Source organism: Scyliorhinus torazame, chromosome X (assembly GCF_047496885.1).
Source record: "Scyliorhinus torazame isolate Kashiwa2021f chromosome X, sScyTor2.1, whole genome shotgun sequence".
NCBI lineage: Eukaryota > Metazoa > Chordata > Chondrichthyes > Carcharhiniformes > Scyliorhinidae > Scyliorhinus > Scyliorhinus torazame.
Window position 1 is genome coordinate 20,959,854 of NC_092738.1, and position 21,094 is coordinate 20,980,947.

The 21,094-nt window shown below is 50.3% G+C and overlaps 1 protein-coding gene across 6 annotated transcripts in view; it reads left to right on the plus strand.

The window, feature by feature from the left end:
* LOC140405359 (protein lifeguard 2-like) overlaps positions 1-21,094 on the plus strand; it is a 43,671-nt gene that overhangs the window by 9,776 nt on the left and 12,801 nt on the right. For 3 of the 6 annotated variants that reach the window (XM_072493674.1, XM_072493670.1, XM_072493673.1), the window contains exons 3-9: positions 4,634-4,737; positions 6,800-6,864; positions 10,817-10,870; positions 11,180-11,230; positions 14,297-14,336; positions 15,825-15,862; positions 20,062-20,149. In XM_072493674.1, coding sequence (XP_072349775.1) covers positions 4,634-4,737; positions 6,800-6,864; positions 10,817-10,870; positions 11,180-11,230; positions 14,297-14,336; positions 15,825-15,862; positions 20,062-20,149 — 440 coding nt within the window. Of the gene's footprint in view, positions 1-4,633; positions 4,738-6,799; positions 6,865-10,816; positions 10,871-11,179; positions 11,231-14,296; positions 14,337-15,824; positions 15,863-15,948; positions 15,987-20,061; positions 20,150-21,094 lie in introns of all 6 variants that reach the window. The other 3 variants (XM_072493671.1, XM_072493675.1, XM_072493672.1) reach the window with 3 other exon arrangements.

Below are 21,094 nucleotides of genomic sequence, written 5' to 3' on the forward strand. Positions count from 1 at the left end.
GCAGCATGGTGGTTAGCACTGTTGCTTCACAGCGCCAGGGCCCCGGGTTCGATTCCCGGCTTGGGTCACTGTCTGTGCGGAGTCTGCACGTTCTCCCCGTGTCTGCGTGGGTTTCCTCCGGGTGCTCCGGTTTCCTCCCACAGTCCAAAGATGGGCAGGAGAGGTGGGATTGGCCATGATAAATTGCCCCTAGGTGGAGCTACGGAAATAGGCCGGTGGATTGGGTGTTGGTGGGGTGCTCTTTCTGAAGACTCGATGGGCTGAATGGCCTCCTTCTGCACTGTACGAATTCTATGAACTAAACAACGCTTTTGGCCTCCCTGATCATGTCCGATATTTGTATAACCAATAAACAAAATGCCCCAAATATTTTTTTTGTTCCTTGCCCTTCACAGGCGGGTCCTTTAGATTAATCTTTTAATTTCCAGAGGGTTGGCGGGTTGACTAGTGACTACACCCCCAAAGTACCTCTTTGGCTGGAATGGGCTTTGAGATATCTGGCGGTGTTGAAAAGCGCTATCTACATGCAAGGTTTTTATTTTCATAGGCTCTCCATCAGCTTAGAGCTGTCCGATCCATTAACTCCTGCTAAAACTAATGTGAAGTGTCTTGCTAGATAGGTTGCCATGGCAATGACCTGGACTTGAGGGTCACCTGCAGCGCAATCTGTTGTCTTCACACATGACAGGAAACTCATTGCACGGAACTGAGAAATGGAGTTTAAGAGGTGATAACAGCAGATGGTGACTGTGTGTGCATCGATAATCCTGTTCTGCTGCCCACTGACCGAGATATAGGCTACGGAAACTAGTGTCCACTGGGAATAATGGCCCTCAGACACTCTGCCCGCTCTGCTGGCAGACGTGTGGCAGAAACCGTGGGGGCAGTATTTTTTAAAAATAAATTTGGAATACCCAATTATTTTTTTCCAATTAAGGGGCAATTTAGCGCGGCCAATCCACCTAGCCTGCAGATCTTTGGGTTGTGGAGGGCGAAACCCACGCAAACACGGGGAGAATGTGCAAACTCCACACGGACAGTGACACTGACACACGGGGGCAGCACGGTAGCACAAGTGATTAGCACTGTGGCTTCACAGCGCCAGCGTCCCAGGTTCGATCCCCTGCTGGGTCACTATCTGTGTGGAGTCTCCCCCAGTACTGACCCTCCGACAGTGCGGCACTCCCTCAGTACTGACCCTCCGACAGTGCGGCACTCCCTCAGTGCTGACCCTATCACAGTGCAGCACTCCCTCAGTACTGACCCTCCGACAGTGCGGCACTCCCTCAGTGCTGACCCTATCACAGTGCAGCACTCCCTCAGTACTGACCCTCTGACAGTGCGGCACTCCCTCAGTACTGACCCTCTGACAGTGCAGCACTCCTTCAGTGCTGACCGTCTGACAGTGCAGCACTCCATCAGTACTGACCCTCTGACAGTGCGGCACTCCCTCAGTACTGACCTTCTGACAGTGCGGTACTCCCTCAGTACTGACCCTCGGACAGTGCAGCACTCCCTCAGTACTGACCCTCGGACAGTGCAGCACTCCCTCAGTACTGACCCTCGGACAGTGCAGCACACCCTCAGTACTGACCCTCCGACAGTGCGGCACTCCCTCAGTAATGACCCTCCGACAGTGCAGCACTCCCTCAGTGCTGACCCTATCACAGTGCAGCACTCCCTCAGTACTGACCCTCTGACAGTGCAGCACTCCCTCAGTACTGACCCTCTGACAGTGCAGCACTCCATCAGTACTGACCCTCTGACAGTGCGGTACTCCCTCAGTACTGACCCTCGGACAGTGCAGCACACCCTCAGCACTGACCCTCTGACAGTGCGGCACTCCCTCAGTGCTGACCCTATCACAGTGCAGCACTCCCTCAGTACTGACCCTCCGACAGTGCAGCACTCCCTCAGTACTGACCCTCCGACAGTGCGGCACTCCCTCAGTACTGACCCTCTGACAGTGCAGCACTCCCTCAGTACTGACCCTCCGACAGTGCGGCACTCCCTCAGTAATGACCCTCCGACAGTGCAGCACTCCCTCAGTGCTGACCCTATCACAGTGCAGCACTCCCTCAGTACTGACCCTCTGACAGTGCAGCACTCCCTCAGTACTGACCCTCTGACAGTGCAGCACTCCATCAGTACTGACCCTCTGACAGTGCGGCACTCCCTCAGTACTGACCTTTTGACAGTGCGGTACTCCCTCAGTACTGACCCTCGGACAGTGCAGCACTCCCTCAGTACTGACCCTCTGACAGTGCGGTACTCCCTCAGTACTGACCCTCGGACAGTGCAGCACACCCTCAGCACTGACCCTCTGACAGTGCGGCACTCCCTCAGTGCTGACCCTATCACAGTGCAGCACTCCCTCAGTACTGACCCTCCGACAGTGCAGCACTCCCTCAGTACTGACCCTCCGACAGTGCGGCACTCCCTCAGTACTGACCCTCTGACAGTGCAGCACTCCCTCAGTGCTGACCCTATCACAGTGAAGCACTCCCTCAGTACTGACCCTCTGACAGTGCGGCACTCCCTCAGTACTGACCCTCTGACAGTGCAGCACTCCTTCAGTGCTGACCCTCTGACAGTGCAGCACTCCATCAGTACTGACCCTCTGACAGTGCGGCACTCCCTCAGTACTGACCTTCTGACAGTGCGGTACTCCCTCAGTACTGACCCTCGGACAGTGCAGCACTCCCTCAGTACTGACCCTCGGACAGTGCAGCACACCCTCAGTACTGACCCTCTGACAGTGCGGCAGTCGCTCAGTACTGACCCTCTGACAGTGCAGCACTCCCTCAGTGCTGACCCTATCACAGTGCAGCACTCCCTCAGTACTGACCCCCTGACAGTGCAGCACTCCCTCAGTACTGACCCTCTGACAGTGCAGCACTCCCTCAGTACTGACCCTCTGACAGTGCAGCACTCCATCAGTACTGACCTTTTGACAGTGCGGCACTCCCTCAGTACTGACCTTTTGACAGTGCGGTACTCCCTCAGTACTGACCCTCGGACAGTGCAGCACTCCCTCAGTACTGACCCTCTGACAGTGTGGTACTCCCTCAGTACTGACCCTCGGACAGTGCAGCACACCCTCAGCACTGACCCTCTGACAGTGCGGCACTCCCTCAGTGCTGACCCTATCACAGTGCAGCACTCCCTCAGTACTGACCCTCCGACAGTGCAGCACTCCCTCAGTACTGACCCTCCGACAGTGCGGCACTCCCTCAGTACTGACCCTCTGACAGTGCAGCACTCCCTCAGTGCTGACCCTATCACAGTGAAGCACTCCCTCAGTACTGACCCTCTGACAGTGCGGCACTCCCTCAGTACTGACCCTCTGACAGTGCAGCACTCCTTCAGTGCTGACCCTCTGACAGTGCAGCACTCCATCAGTACTGACCCTCTGACAGTGCGGCACTCCCTCAGTACTGACCTTCTGACAGTGCGGTACTCCCTCAGTACTGACCCTCGGACAGTGCAGCACTCCCTCAGTACTGACCCTCGGACAGTGCAGCACACCCTCAGTACTGACCCTCTGACAGTGCGGCAGTCGCTCAGTACTGACCCTCTGACAGTGCAGCACTCCCTCAGTGCTGACCCTATCACAGTGCAGCACTCCCTCAGTACTGACCCCCTGACAGTGCAGCACTCCCTCAGTACTGACCCTCTGACAGTGCAGCACTCCCTCAGTACTGACCCTCTGACAGTGCAGCACTCCATCAGTACTGACCTTTTGACAGTGCGGCACTCCCTCAGTACTGACCTTTTGACAGTGCGGTACTCCCTCAGTACTGACCCTCGGACAGTGCAGCACTCCCTCAGTACTGACCCTCTGACAGTGCGGTACTCTCTCAGTACTGACCCTCGGACAGTGCAGCACTCCCTCAGTACTGACCCTCTGACAGTGCGGTACTCCCTCAGTACTGACCCTCGGACAGTGCAGCACTCCCTCAGTACTGACCCTCGGACAGTGCAGCACACCCTCAGCACTGACCCTCTGACAGTGCAGCACTCCCTCAGTACTGACCCTCTGACAGTGCGGCACTCCCTCAGTGCTGACCCTATCACAGTGCAGCACTCCCTCAGTACTGACCCTCTGACAGTGCAGCACTCCCTCAGTACTGACCCTCTGACAGTGCGGCACACCCTCAGTACTGACCCTCTGACAGTGCGGCACTCCCTCAGTACTGACCCTCTGACAGTGCAGCACTCCCTCAGTACTGACCCTCTGACAGTGCAGCACTCCCTCAGTACTGACCCTCTGACAGTGCGGCACTCCCAAAGTACTGACCCTCTGACAGTGCAGCATTCCCTCAGTACTGACCCTCTGACAGTGCAGCACTCCCTCAGTACTGACCCTCTGACAGTGCAGCACTCCCTCAGTACTGACCCTCTGACAGTGCAGCACTCCCTCAGTACTGACCCTCGGACAGTGCAGCACTCCCTCAGCACTGCACTGGATATTTCCCTTGAGTTTTACATTGGTGTCGCATGAGTGGTACTTGACCCCATGACCTCTAGAGTGAGTGAGGCACACTGGGCCCTGTGTAGTTCCGCTTGTTTTTTAAAAGTCTGTGTCCTGGTGCTGGACTGATGGGTGCTTTCCATCACTCCCTTTGTTCAGGTCACAGCCCGAGTTATGGGAGTGGAGCTTTCTCTGGCGAGAGTGGACCGTTTTCCTCGTTCAGCTGGGATGATAAGAATGTCCGACGTATTTTCATCAGAAAGGTAAAAGGTGTCTTGACTGCAGGGAGCATCGTGGAGTACAGCAATTGCAACTTGCCTCTGTCTGCTGTCTCCCATCCTCTGCGGTTGTCGATCTTTTAACTGTCCTAGTTTCCCCCTTTCTCTCCATTGCACAGTTCCCTCCTGTCTATTTGACTTTAATCTCTCCGCTGTGGTCGAGTGGGAGGAGGACCGAGGGTCACAGGGCGCGGTGGGGCCCAGTGGTAGGGTTCTCTGCTGTCATTTCTCTCCCGTGTACATTCCCCTCGGCTTAATTTTTGCAGATTTCCCACTCGAAGCAAATTGCAAAGCGGGCAAATCCCTGATGGCTCGTCCTTTCAAGAAGCTGTTAACCCATTTGAAATAAACTGGCTCGCAGCGATGCTTGATGCCCAGAGACGAGGAGAATCGGGCGCAAATCAATTACATGGCCTTAAAGATTGCGGAACTTTGACTGCGCGCATGTTACGCATGAGCGCAAAACACGCCCGAATCTCCTCGGTCTTTTGGCCCAGTCACTCTGACCGAACATAGCTTCGTCCGTAAGACTGGCCCCTTCCCCAAGAGACAGAACCTCGTTGGCGGGTTGCCTGCAATTGCTTTTGCCCAGAAGCACTCGACAAATTGAGACCATTTTTTTTGTACACAGCAAAACAGCTCTCTCGTTGCAAATTCTTTGGCATTTTTAAGCGAGCCTGTCCTCGAGACTTGCAGTCATGTTTTCTTTTGAATACAACTTTATGTCATCCATTGCATCAAAATTGGAAAAGTTTCCCCGAATGTTGGTTCTTAAAACCAAAGATGTGCAGGTTCGGTGGATTGGCCATGATAAATTGCCCCTTAGTGTCCAAAAGGTGAACTGGGGTTACTGGGTTACGGGTATAGGGTGGAGACGTGGGCTTAAGTAGGGTGCTCTTTCCAAGGGCCGGTGCAGACACGATGGGCCGAATGGCCTCCTTCTGCTCTGTACATTCTATGATTCTAAGCGTGTCTGATGTGCTTGAAGGATGGATTAAATCAGGGCATCCCAAACTGTGGGTTACGAGTCCCCCCAATTCCCCCCACCCCCACCCCACAAGGTCACAATGCAAGATTTTGGGTTGTAAGCCCAGAGGCAGAAATGGCAGCCAGGACCTCACAGCCCAAGAGATGAAAGCTCCCCCCCCCACCCCCAAAATTAAAACGACGTCACGTGGAGAAAAAGGTTGGAAAGCACGTCATTTCGCTTTCAGAGGGATTATGCTAATGAGCAAGTAGCCAGGATGTAAACAATGTGACCTTAAGATATTGTGCAAAGTAGCTTTCGGCTGAGATAGCAGCCTGTGGTGTGAAGGAATTGCAGCTGTACTTTCATGTTAACAATAGCTGTTGAATCTTTATAGCAAATCCACTGAGCAATCCTGTACTATATCTTCAAATAAACTGAACATTTAGTTTACCAGTCCTGTGTGAGATTGTTAAATTTGGATTAAGCAAACATAGAAATACAGTTTAAGTGAATTGAAGCTTAAGCTGCCATTCTTTGAAGAAAATAAATATCCAGTGTGCGTTTGGCACTCTCCTTGATTTGAGCTCATTTTACATTTGGTCATATTTTGATGGGACTGGCAGGAATGTTTGAGCTAAACTTGGCATTAGCAGAATGGGCACAGGCGCCTTTTTGAAATGTGCCCGCTGAGACGGTCCAGTTCACTGAGGGCATCAAGGGTTGATCTGGTGGTCACTTCCAAACTGGTGCTGAAATACCTGAACTGCCCACTGTGTTATTAAAGTGCAAATAGTTCTGGAGAGCTGTCTTTAGGGAGTGTGACCCGGTTCATTTTAACTCGGTTAACACCTCCACGAAAATAGCAAATGAAGTTGAGGAAATATGGAGGGACACGCAGTACAGTGCTATCTCTTTGAAAGAGCTATATAATTAGTCTTCTGATCTTTCCCCAGAACCCTATAAATCTTTCCCCATTAATTATATATCCAATTATATATCCAAAGCTACTATTACATCTTTCTTTGTCATTCCAGTACCCTGCGCCAGTGGTTAATGGCTAGTTCTCCCCTTTCGCAGGTCTATATTATCCTGATGATACAGCTCTCCTTCACAGCTGGAGTTATCGCTCTGTTCACCTTCTGGTAGGAGGCTTTTGCTTCTGTTTGAACTCCGCGCTGGTTTACGGGTTTGTGCTGGTTTACGGGTTAAGTCTTTTACACTGTGTGAGTGCAGAGCGACTGGAATATGGAAGGATCGACTAAGGGGCAATAGAGAAGATGCATTTATCGTGGTTTGATCTGGAGTTTTGAACTGGACTTTGAATGTTGTGAACCCGCTTTGCTAAGGCCTCAGCTATGAGGCAAAAGCAGATTAAATAAACACGTACATTCTACAATACCCCATTCTTTATTTCTCTTTTTTGTTCCCCTTGTGTGTCCCTTTGGAATGGGAGCAAAGGAAAGCACCATGGGTGAAGAAGCTCTCAATTTAACACTTTCTGAATGTAATGTTCACAGTATCTTTTTTCAGTAGGTTTTTCCATATTTACAAGTATTTTTATCATGCATTTTCTGGGAGTCCTTTTTTTAACTCAAGCTAAGTTGGTTGACAAATGACCCCAAGTTATTTTACAATTGAGGTGGTACAAAATGAAAGAGGGGCATTTCAGGGAGACCATTATATCTCATACATACCCATACTTAGTAGGGCAAGCATTCACGTTGCAACTTGCCCACAGCTTCCAAGAACTTCCCGTTGTAGCACAGACATTGTTGCCTCCTGACACCCAGGATAGGCTCCAAGTTGAACATATCCAGCAGTTGGTGATCCCTGGACTTTGGGAAAAGCAGTAATGATGGATAACAGGGATCATGCAATTCAGCGAGAGATGAAAGGAAAGTGCAGCCTATGTGGTTTGATGCATCAATCACCCAAGTGTTGGCGGAACATCAGTGGATATTGCAGTTCCGCCCAGGATTAAGGTTTGGGAAATTGGTGGCCATGCCAGCCGATGCCAGCACTCTGCCCATATTGCCAATCTGCTCTTTGCCCAGCAACTCTTTTTTTTAAAATAAATTTAGAGTACCAATTCATTTTTTTTTCAATTAAGGGGCAATTTAGCGTGGCCAATCCACCTTTGGAACAAAGAACATAGAACATTACAGCGCAGTACAGACCCTTCGGCCCTCGATGTTGCGCCGACCTGTGAAACCACTGTAAAGCCCATCTACACTATTCCCTTATTGTCCATATGTCTATCCAATGACCATTTGAATGCCCTTAGTGTTGGCGAGTCCACTACTGTTGCAGGCAGGGCATTCCACGCCCTTACTACTCTCTGAGTAAAGAACCTACCTCTGACATCTGTCCTATATCCATCTCCCCTCAATTTAAAGCTATGTCCCCTCGTGCTAGACAGCACCATCCGAGGATGAAGGCTCTCACTGTCCACCCTATCCAATCCTCTGATCATCTTGTATGCCTCAATTAAGTCACCTCTTAACCTTCTTCTCTCTAACGAAAACAGCCTCAAGTCCCTCAGCCTTCCCTCATAAGATCTTCCCTCCATACGAAGCAACATTCTGGTAAATCTCCTCTGCACCCGCTCCAAAGCCTCCACATCCTTCCTATAATGCGGCGACCAGAATTGCACGCAATACTCCAAATGCGGCCGCACCAGAGTTTTGTACAGCTGCAACATGACCTCATGGCTCCGAAACTCAATCCCTCTACCAATAAAAGCTAACACTCCATACCTAGCCTGCACATCTTTGGGTTGTGGGGGTGAGACCCACGCAAACACCGGGAGAATGTGTAAACTCCACACGGACAATGACCCAGGGTCGGGGTTCGAACCTGGGACCTCGGTGCCGTGAGGCACTGTGCCACCGTGCTGCCCACCCAGCAACTCTTCGATTGCTGCATGTTCTGAACTCATCTGGCCCAGCCTGATTACTCTGTACAAGGATCAAGTTGCGCAGGAACCGTTCACGCGGAGCCAGCTCACTCTCTGATAAGACCAGCCTATCACTTTCTGTGTGGGATTTGGGCCTCAGACAGTATCCTCAACAATCCTGTAGTTGGGAATTGCTGAGAATATAGTCTGAAGAAATGTACAATTCTTTTTATCATCAAAGATTTCAACTCCTGAACGCGAGTGGCCAGTTTTCAAAAATAATAACCATTTATGTTCTGGAATATTATGGTGCAAAATTTACTCCAGGCTCGTTGAATGCTGAAATGCCATTTTGGGCACAGCAAGACCCCAATAAGACACATCACGGTGTTGATCGAGGGAGGAATGTTGTCCCAGGACTCCAGGAGAACTCCACTGCTCTTCTTCGATTAGTGCCATAGGATCTTTCACAGCACGAGACAAATATGGCACACGTTTTGCTGATAGAACATACAGGACAGAAGGAGGCCATTCGGCCCATCGCGTCTGCACCGACCCACTCAAGCCCTCACTTCCGCCCTATCCCCGTAACCCAAATAACCCTTCCTAACCTTTTTGGACACGAAGGACAATTTATCATGGCCAATCCACCTAACCTGCACATCTTTGGACGATGGGAGGAAACCGGAGCACCCGGAGGAAACCCCCACACACACTGGGAGAACGTGCAGACTCCGCACAGACAGTGACCCAGCGGGGAATTGAACCTGGGACCCTGGCGCTGTGAAGCCACAGTGCTATCCACTTGTGCTACCGTGCTGATGATTGATCCTTCAAGTGCCGCACTTGAAACTAGAGTGTCGTTGTGGGTTGTTGCTTTCCAAATTGGTGTTTAAGGGCTATGCCTCCTCAGTCAATGCAGCACTCCCTTTGTACAGCACTGGATCATGAACTTAAATCATATACCAAAACCTTGGAGTGAGCCACAAACAAACTTCCTTTTGACCGAGAGGTGAGAGTTGACTTGTCCATGACCATGTCAATGTGTGAGATTATTCCCCAATCCAGGGCCCCACAATGCCTTCACATTCCCTCATAAATGGCTTGACAGGAACCTCCTTTGAACAATTGACTCCTGCAACTGTGTTCCAGAATCCGAATGAAAACAGCCAGGCACATTTGCTCTTTCCTTCTTGAGAAATTTCTAACCCCACTTGTGCTGTGCCTCACTTCCTGTCCCGACTTGCACGGCGAAGATTGCACGTTCATCCCATGGGCATTTGAGGATACTAGCGTCCAGTGCCAAACGATTGTTAAAGCGTCAAGTCTGTGCATGATTATCTCCCTCTCTTCCTTGGCACCCAAGAATCTGGAGGATGAATGGGGAAGAGGGGAAGGAAATGAAATGGGCGCAGAAACAACATTTCTGGAAAGGTACAGAGGGCGTAACAAATGGACACTTTCTTCTTAAAATTAAGACTCAGTGGGTTCTGAGGGGGAGGCCAGGGATAGATTTGATAGTCAGGGCGTGGAGCCGCTCTCCGTTCATATAATAATCTTTATTATTGTCACCAGTAGGCTTACATTAACAATGCAATGAAGTTACTGTGAGAATCCCCTCATCGCCACATTCCGGTGCCTGTTCGGGTCACAGAGGGAGAATTCAGAATGTCCAATTCACCTAACAAGCACGTCTTTCGGGACTTGTGGGAGGAAACCGGGGCACCCGGAGGAAACCCACTCAGATAGGGGAGAACGTGCAGACTCCGCACAGACAGTGACCCAAGCTAGGAATTGAACCCGGGACCCTGGCGCTGTGAAGCAACAGTGCTAACTACTGTGCTACCCATAGCAGGCACAAGTCTGAACTTCAGTGCCTCTCTGGGCAAGTTTTGTTGCGTGCCACCTACATTGCTCGATTGCTCGAGCAAAGGGCTGGGTTACGTGGCGCGTTGTCTGCTGCTTTCAGTTTGCCCCTGTGTTAATGCCCGCAGCCCTGGCTTTGCGGTTGGGTGAGCAGTGCCAGTCAGAGGGACTGGCACGTTGCGCCTCTTCCAGCAGTGAGGGCGGGCTTTCCCCTCGTAATGGGAGTCAAGTTACCCTCCAATTAAAGCAGGAGTGTCTCCTTCATTTCCGTCCCAGGATGTTCACTCTGAAATTGTATTCACTTGTTTTTTTCCTTTACCCCTTCTGTACAGCGACCCTGTCAAGATTTACATTCAAGCACATCCTGGCTGGTACTGGGCTTCATAGTAAGTGTGAATTAATAATGTCCCAATTCCTCTATCTCCTTACCTGTGTGGTACAGTCATGTGTCTGTGCTATTGTGTGTGTGTCTATGTGCATTATAGATGTACCTGGCCATGTTCTTTGTATGAGGGAAGAAGGTTCAATTTCCAGACCAAATTTACAAGGCCGCTGGAGAAGTACACAAATAAAATGGAAGAATAAAGCAGGTAACGTGAAATAGAAGGAGGCCTGTTTCTCTGCTGTAAATACTGTGTGAACATGTAACAGCCCTCACTGCAGTCACTTGAACTTATCTCTTTTCCTATTCACAGTGCTGTCTTCTTTGTTACCTACATGACTCTGGCCTGCTGCCCTGGCCCAAGGTAATTATATTTAGACAGAAGTGAAACTGTACCCTATGCTATTGATCATTCTACTTCATTAACTATTGAAATGAATAGTAGTAATTGACAGAGATCTTGTGGTGCGGTGGGTGATGTCTTTCATCTCTGAGCCAGTAGGTTCAAGTCCCACTCCAGGCTTGATGGCCACGGAAGGTGTGCTCATAAGGTGGCCTTAATCCTTCCAACAGACTGAGAAGAGGAAAACTTGAATATTTTTCCTAATCTCTTTATGTTTTCTTTCACCTCGCTATTCGGCAAATTAGGAGTTTTTAAACGATGAGTTCACTGATAAAATGCTGGAGTTCTGTGTAGCGTTCTGGTCAGCACATTACAGGAAGGACATAATTGTTCAGGAGAGCGTGCAGGGGGGGGATTTACAAAGATGTTGCCAGGGCTTGACAATTGCAGCTATGAAGAGAGATTGCGTAGGCCCGGTTTGTTTTCCCGAGGCAGCCAAGGGGTGACCGAACTGAGGTGTACAAAATTATGGGGTCTCGACAGGAAAGACTTGTTTTCCCCGAGCTGGGAGTGTTGTAACCCCCCAAGGGACCCATGGGGACAACCCGATTAATATCCCCCATGAGCCTTGTAGAGTACGAGCCCCCCCCCCTTCCCACTGAGGGGTGCAGGCCCGTCAGCGGGATAGTTAACTCAGGACATTAAAAGCCGGCCCAGGTAGCCCCAGCTGGGACTTTAGGAATACTTTAGGAATAAACCATTTGTTTTAAGTCCTTTTCCGGGCTCCTCATAGAGAATTTACAATGCAGAAGGAGGCCATTCGGCCCGTCGAGCCTGCACCGGCTGTTGGAAAGAGCCCCCTACCCAAGGTCAACACCTACACCCTATCCCCATAACCCAGTAACCCCACCCAACACGAAGGGCAATTTTGGACACTAAGGGCAATTTAGCACGGCCAATCCACCTAACCTGCACATCTTTGGACTGTGGGAGGAAACCCACGCACACACGGGGAGAACGTGCAGACTCCGCACAGACAGTGACCCAAGGCCGGAATCGAACCTGGGACCCTGGAGCTGTGAAGCAATTGTGCTATCCCCAATGCTACCGTGCTGCCCATTACTGTGCTCCTCCGTGACTACTCCACTGAGGGATCAATTACCAGGGAGCATAGATGTAAGGTGATTGGTGGAAGGATTAGAGGGGACATGAAAAACTTTTACATCCAGAGGGCGTCTGGAATTCACGGCCTAAGGTGGTGGTTGAGGATGAAATGTTCAACTCATTTAAGAGGTACCTGGATCTGCATCTGAAGTGCTGTAACCTGCAAGGCTAGCCACCAGCAACGAGTTTCTTTGTTCTCTTTTTTTTTTGCCGTCAGGATAAGCTGAATGGCCTCTTTCTGCACCGTAAGTTTTGTATGGTTCGAAAATGGACCAGGGGCGAAATTCTCCGGAAACGGTGCGATGTCCGCCGACTGGTGCCCAAAACGGCGCAAATCAGACGGGCATCGCGCCGCCCCAAAGGTGCGGAATGCTCCGCATCTTGGGGGGCCGAGCCCCAACCTTAAGGGGCTAGGTTGGCGCCGGACGGATTTCTGCCCCGCCAGCTGGCGCGGAAATGACATCTCCGGGCGGCGCATGTGCGGGAGCGTAAGCGGCCGCTGACAGTTTCCCGCACATGCGCAGTGGAGGGAGTCTCTTCCGCCTCCGCCATGGTGGAGACCGTGGCGGAGGCGGAAGGGAAAGAGTGCCCCTACGGCACAGGCCCGCCCGCGGATTGGTGGGCCCCGATCGCGGGCCAGGCCACCGTGGGGGCACCCCCCGGGGCCAGATCGCCCCGCGCCCCCCCCCCCCCCCCCCCCCAGGACCCCGGAGCCTGCCCGCGCCGCCTTGTCCCGCCGGTAAGGTAGGTGGTTTAATTTACGCCGGCGGGACAGGCATTTTAGCGGCGGAAACTTCGGCAACCGGCGGGGGCGGGATTCACGCCAGCCCCTGGCGATTCTCCGACCCGGCGGGGGGTCTGAGAATCTCGCCCCAGGTAATCGTTTAAAGCAAAGGTATTTGGATCTCCATCCTGTATCAATGAAGGGGGGATTTGTGATGCAGTTAGTGTCCCTGACCACAGCCTCCTGGGTTTGAGTCCCACCCCAGGACTTGATGCCCAATATCGTGGCCAAACTGGTTGACTATCAGCGTGTAAATCCGTCCAACACACACCAATGGCAGGCAGTAAGAGTGGGGGAAACTCCTGGATAGCCAGGTGATGGAAAGAAAGTTGAGAGTCTCTACCATCGCTATCCACAGCTCCAGACTACAACATGCATGTAAATGTGGTATGACTGGCGGGACCAGTAGATCCCGCTGCCGGCCAATGGCGGTCCACTTCCCGCCACCGGGAAACACGGCACAGGGAGGCGAGAAAATCTCGCCCTCAGAATCTCATCTTTGATGCTTTCCATGTTCTTCTGGTGGAGGTAGTACAGTCCATTCAAGGTGTCTGAGATGCTGTAACAACATGAGACCTTTTCCATGCATGTTGTAACCTGGAACTACGGACCATGATGGTGGAGACTCCAATTTCCTTCCATCTCAGATGCTGAACCAGGAATCTCTCCCACTCTTATCACATGCCACCAGCATGTGCTGGAAGCATTTTGCAGGTTGATACTCGCTTCCCTTGACCACCAAGTCCTGGGGTGGGACTCGGCCCAGAGCTGCTGGCTCAGAGGCAGGGATGCTGCCCTCTTGTGGTGAAGACCTGCCACGTTCCTCAGTTCACTAGTTAAAGCTCCTGGTCCTTGTTTACAAGCAACAAGCCAAACCATTGATCTTAAAGGGGATTGTCCCAGTGTCTTGAACTTAGCAGGCCCCTGTAACAACTCCCCCACAACCAACCTCCAATGCCAGCCCCACCACTCTTTACATTATGTGCACGGAGCTGAAAGTTTGTCATATTACAAATTTGCAGAACAGTGGGGGAGAAAAGGTTTGCCCAACGGTTTTGTCGCACCCCCTTTAGTAAGTCCCAGGAAACAATTGACAAACTGTAATAGATAATATCAAACTGTGCTTTTGTGCATTACAGGAGGCATTTTCCATGGAACCTAATCCTCCTGAGCATTTTTGTAAGTATTGTGACTTGAAGGATTGAAGAATCCTTTGTTTCTATGCCTCCCTTTCTCGACAGACAATTGTGCTCTGTGCTACCAATGACTTGCCAAGTATTACAAAATGTACCAATAGACGACACGCTACTGCATGCCGAGCCTTTAAGAGTCAACCACATTAGCTGTGGGTCTGGAGTCACATGTAGGCCAGACCAGATGAGGATAGCAGATTTCCTTCCCGAAAGTGAATCAGGTGGGTTGTCATGGCCACCATTACTGAGACTAGCTTTAAATTCCCGATTTAGTAATTGAATTTAAATCCCACCAACTAACATGGTGCTGTTTTGATTTGAACTTGCATCCCCAGAGCAGACACTCGGCCCTCTGGATTACTAATCCAGTAACGTTACCGCTATGTTGCTGTTCCCATGGTCTTTGCTGTTTCTCATCACTATATTAGGACTAATATGGGGTGGGGTTCTCCGAAATGGAGGCAGAGTGTTTGCGCCGTCGTGAACGCCGTCGAGGTTCACCACAGCACGAAACGGCCCCTATCCCGACCGATTCAGGGCCCAGATAATGGGCTAGGAGCGGCGCCGTGTCATTTACGCGCGCCAGGCCTTGTCGCCGCGTAAAGGCGGCGCCGCATACATGACGCGGCCGGCGCCGCATAACTGGCATCACCCGCGCATGCATGGTTGCCGTCCTCTCCGAGTCCGCCCCGCAAGAAGATGTCAGACGGATCTTGTGGGGCTGCGGAAGGAGGTCCTCCTTCAGAGAGGCCGGCCCGATGATCGGTGGGCACCGATCGCGGGCCAGACCCCATTAGAGCCCCCCCCCCCGGGTGCAGGATCCCCCCCCCCCCCCTCCCCCGGCAGGCCGCCCCCCTCAGCGTTCCCGCCGGCAGCGACCAGGTGTGGACGGTGCCGGGGGGAATCCGCCGTTTTGGGCTGGCCGCTCGGCCCATCCGGGCCTGAGAATAGCAGGGGTGCCGGAGAATCGCCATTTTGGGTGTCTCGGGCGATTCTCCGGCCTGCGCCGCGCGGAACTCGATGGGGCCATTCGCTTGGGAGAATCGCGGGAGGGCGTCGGACCGGCGTCGCGGGAAAATTTGGCGACCCAGGCGATTCTCCCAACCGGCGCAGGAGCGTAGAATCGCGCCCCATGGTGTTTCATTACCGATCTGAACTGGGCAGCATTAACCAACACAAAACAGAAAACACTGGAAAAACCCAACAGGTCTGAAGAGAATTAATGTTTCGAGGCTTCTTCAGAGTTGAAAGGAGATAGAAACGTGATGGGTTTTGCACTGTTGACAATGCAGCAGGTGGAGCACAATCGAAGGTCAGGGATAGGTTGAAGGTCAGGAGAGATAAAATGACAAAGATGTCACGGACACAAGACAAAGGGAGTGGCCGTGAAAATGTTAAAGACTAAAGCAGATGTTGATAGCGGAATAAAGGTCCGATAGCATTAACCATTTATGTTTCTAATCACTCCCTGCAGACTCTGACCATGTCTTACATGACGGGAATGATGTCAAGGTATTGCAGTAATTAGTCCCACCACCTATTTCATTCTCTCTGCCTTATTAATTGCTTTCCTTTGTTTGTCTTTAACTTTTCCAAAGACCGTCAGTTTTGCGTGCATGCTTGGATTTATTTCAAGGTATTATTTTTTTTGAATTGATTCTTGCTTTGTAGTGAATGCGTGTGGATCAGGCAGTCTTTTGCCATTTTTTTGGTTTGCATTCCGCCTTGGCTTAATTCGCTGTGAAATCCAAACTGAGCAGCAGTCTGCAGTGTAATGATTGAATGTTGGCGGGACTGCCGTTCAGTTAAGAATGGTCACTTATCAGAAATGGGAACAGAATCAAACTGGACCATCCATAGTAGAAATGTGAACCACTTCTTAAAGAGACCATGCACCACCACAGTTTTCAAAACAAGTATGGAGATAACACTGTGGTTAATGTGTTAAATACTGAGCTCAATTTTGCACAGCAGGAGGAGGCGGCTGAACCTTTGATTAATGCATTACGCACACAGCCCCAAAGCAGCGTTCCAGAATATTCCTTCGAATGACAATAAATAGGGACAATGAGCTATTTCCACTGGTCATTGAGCCGATGATTTGAAGCTATTGATTTAAAATCATCACCAAAATAATGAAACAAAAGATGAGGAAACTTTTTGGATTGATAGGACAGAGAATGTTTAATTGACATTGGTTCCCTAAAACCCACTCCACTGAATCTAAAATCCTTATCCATGTCTTCAAATACCTCCATGGTTTTGCTCAGTGCTATCCATACAATCTCCCCGTGTTCTAGATCCCCAATACACTGTTCCTCTGATTGGCCATTTGTCATTGCCATAAAAGGATATCAAGCATCAAACTGCTTTTATCATCAACAATAATTTCTCCTTGTATTTTCTTGTGAGGGGGAAATGATTTGCCCCTCATTGAAGGCCTGGATAACAGCATTGACTTCTATGACCCTGTAGCAGTGTACCTTTCAGAGGGATGTTACTTTGCAGGTTTCTGTTCACTTGAATGTCACAGGAATGAAAACCTCTGTCACTGGGTTTGAGGAACTTGCAGTTGTTGGGTAAGAGGACATCAGACACTGGTAAGATGCCCTGAATGATGGAATGGCATATTAACATTCAGCATCGAGGCTGGCATGTTAATAATGATCACTTGGACAACATAGTCAAGGGCAAACAGTGTCTGTGGATCTGCACCCAGCAAAGGTTCTTCCGGAGAACATAGGGAAGAAAAGTAGGCCATTCGGCCCCTCAAGCCTGCTCCGCCATTCAATAAAATGATCTGATTGTGGCCTCTGTTCCACTTTCCTGCCGACCCCCATAATCCTTGACCCCCTTGTCAATCAAAGATCTGTCTAATTCAGCCTTGAATATATTCAGTGACCCAGCTGCTCTCTGAGGAAGGGAATTTTAAAGATTAACAACCCTCTGTGAGAAGAAATTTTTCCTCATAACCATCTTAAATGGGAGAGGCCTTTTCTCTAAACTGTGTCCCCTAGCTTTAATCTCACTCAGAGGAAGAAACATCCTTTCAACATCCACTCTGAAGCGTCCTTCAGTATCAGAGTCCAAAACTGCAAGGAAGGGAGAAAATTGTTGAGAGGGGAATTATGTTCCCAAATTCAGTCGTGACTAAACTACCTCCGAGCTGCATTGAATTCTTGGTTTAGCACCTATAAGAACATAAGAAATAAGAGCAGGAGTCCCTTCGAGACTGCTCTGCCATTCAATAAGACCATTGGCTAATCTTCGACCTCAACTCCACTTTCCCTCCTTATCTTCGTATCCCTTCATCCCCCGAGAGTAAATATTGGGCAGAACAACAGGGAGAACTCGCCTTACTCTTTTTCAAAATAGAAGACTGTAGATGTTACATGGACAAAAGATTTAAACAGTTGGTTTTACGGGGCGGAGTTCCCCGTTCCGCCAGAGCACGGTTCGCTGGTGGTGGAATTCTATCTTCCCGCCGCATGTCAATGGGATTTCCCATTGAAGCCACCCCACGCACCGGGAAACCCGGGGGTGCATTTCCGGCAGGAAAAATGAATCCCGACAGCCAGAGAATTCCAGCCTATATGCTCTCCAATATTGGAGTTATTTTGTTGGCACTTGCCTGCAGGTTAAATGCTTTTATTCTTTAATTGAATGATCCCATTTTGTTGCCCTGATTCAGGTCAATGCTACTTATGAGTCTGTCACATGGTATACCATTGTTTCACATTGAGTCAGGTGGCAAGAACATTAGATGGTTTACTGTCTAGGCACCAGAGTGTCACTACGACACAGGAGGAGGGCATTCGGCCCATGGGATCCATGCTGTTTCTGTCCCCTAATCCTTGTACAACCAGCTTTTCTTTGTCTACCTTATCTAAATCTGTCATGATCTTGTTCATCTCTTTATTTTAATAAATTTAGCGTACCCAATTCATGTTTTCCAATTAAGGGGCAATTTAGCGTGGCCAATCCACCTACCCTGCACATCTTTGGGTTGTGGGGGCGAGACCCACGCAGACACGGGGAGAATGTGTAAACTTGCACATGGACAGTGACCCAGAGCCGGGATCGAACCTGGGACCTCGGCGCCGTGAGGCAGCAGTGCTAACCACTGTGCCGCTCTGCTGCCCTCTGATCTTGTTCATCTCCAGCAAATCTCCCCACAATCTCGTTCACTCCAAGGCGGCCAACCCAAGCTTCCCCTAACCTTGGAGCTAAATTGTCCTTTCTCCTTTGCCCCAGGATGCCATGTGTTACCATTAGACGCCTCGAGTACCCAATTTATTTTATCCCATTAAGGGGCAATTTAGTGTGGTCAATCCGCCTACCCTGCACATCTTTGGGTTGTGGGGGCGAAACCCACACAAACACAGGGAGAATGTGCAAACTCCACACGGACAGTGACCCGGGGCCGGGATCGAACCTGGGACCTCGGCGCCCTGAGGCAGCAATGCTAACCACTGCGCCACCGTGCTGCCCGACACCTCATAGTTAGGTAATGGCAGGAGTTCCTCTCCATAAAGGCTGTTGTGCATCGCATTCTGTTAGCCTGTTAGCCTGCGTTCTCAACTGGCTGCATTAACACGATAGACAGACTCGAACCTCATGCAACCTCATGGCTAAATCTTGGCGATAGCGTCACTATTATTTCTCAGAGCTGCTAATTGCTGCGGGGTTGCTTTTTGAGGGGTTCCTAACTCTTTCCTGTTCTTACTATGAACTCCTTGGCCTGGATTTCGGAATGACTCGAGTGCCATTTCAGTATGTGGGCTGGTTGGGGTTGTGAGCTAGGGACTCCTAATCTGGCCGGCTCCATTGCAGAAATAGGCATGTCCTAGTCTCATGCAATTTTCACAAGAGTTGGGACAGGTTTTTAAAGAGTTATGGTTCCTGGTCCATCAGAAGAGTTGTGACCCATAGCCTGCATGAGCCAACCTCTTGAAAGGGAAGTTGAAAAGATTCTCCTTATGCCTCCTATCCAAGCCAAGATCTCTCAAATTAACCAAGCTATGCCCCTCACCCAGTCTCTTCACCCCTCATGCCCCCCATGTCAAGCTGTTAGCCAAGAATACATGAGACTTGGCTGAGAGGCCAGACATCCATTACTCTGAAGAAACATCTAAGCCCCAGGTAAAACATTGCTTGATTGACAGCTCTGGGTCTTTGATCTCTGCTGTCCATCTCACAATGTTTATTTACACAAGGTTAAGAGGTTTCAAGTACCTGCAGTTTCTGTTATTGCTGTATACATGTGTTCACAGTCACTGCATCTTACCAGTCCTCTTTGTTTTCTGAAATTCCTTCAGATTTTGACCAATTTTTTCCTTCCCTTAACACCCCCCACTCTTCTCTGCACCTCCTCCCCTGCCGCCCCACATTCTGTTCCTTCTGCACTCCACAGGGCTTTAAAACCTGGGCTTGGCACCGACTAACCTCTGCTTCCTCTCGTGGCCTGTCTTCTGTCCTCCTGCTTTAACCTTGGTGGGTTCCTTTGCCGTGACCTTTGTCCTTTGACAGCTTCAGAGTGAGATAAAGGAAAGGGCTATGGGGATTAGTGCTGAGGCAATCCACTCGGGCTGTGAGCAGACCACCATTTCAAATGGATAACATTTTTTAAAATAAACACAAAACAAGAGTCACTGATTTTTGATACCAAGAAAAATATCTGTATTGCTTATTTTTGATCTTGCATTTTCTAGCTTCTACAATACAAAATCTGTCCTGCTTTGCTTCGGCATCACAGCACTGGTGTGTTTTGCGGTTACAATATTCAGTTTCCAAACTAAGGTAAGTGGCTAGGAAACCTCGGAATGATCAGTTCTGAGGGTGAATGAATTAGCGAGACACTGGCCCTGATACTTGCTGAGGCAGGGTTTCCAAACTCTTAAGGGGAGCAGGGTTCTGATTGAGTGTTAACCCCATGGCGTGCGTTAGTTTTGTTTGCACCATGGTCCCTGCTTGACTTCCTGTCAGACACAGGACATCGCAGGAGACCGAAGCCCAGGAGCAGGGAAGATGGTCCTGCTCTGGGTAAAGATTGCCAGTGGTTACAGTCTGGCTATGGAGGGCCGGGGTTAATCACGGGGTGTTGTTAAGGGGACAAAGGGGCAAGGGGACAAAGGGAATCGTGCAGAGGGGGGGGATTTGGTGAGGGGGGGGGGTCAGAAAGCAGGAGGTATTCAATGAGAAACTGGCTTACTTGTGAAGCAAGGAGAAAATCCCTCTGTTCCACTTGGTCCACAAGCAGTGCTGGAAACGTACTTGCCTCTCCCATCCAGTAGCCCTTGCTTCCCTTCAGCTGCTAGGTTTCCTCGAGTGCCAGATGCCCAGTGCTGAAGCTGAAACAGAGATGCAACCTCTGGCTGGCAGAATAGCACAGTGGTTAGCACTGCTGCCTCGCTGGAGTTTGCACATTCTCCCCGTGTCTGCGCAGGTCTCACCCCCCACATCCCAAAGATGTGCAGGGGAGGTGGATTGGACACGCTAAATTGTCCCTTAATTGGAAAAAAAAAAGAACTGGGCATTTTAAATTTTTTAAAAAAGTATTGCTGCCTCACAGTGCCAGGGTCCCGGGTTCGATTCCCGGCTTGGGTCACTGTCTGTGTGGCGTCTGCACGTTCTCCCTGTGTCTGCGTGGGTTTCCTCCGGGTGCTCCGGTTTCCTCCCACAGCCCAAAGATGTGCAGGTGAGGTGAATTGGCCATGATAAATTGCCCCTTAGTGTCTAAAGATG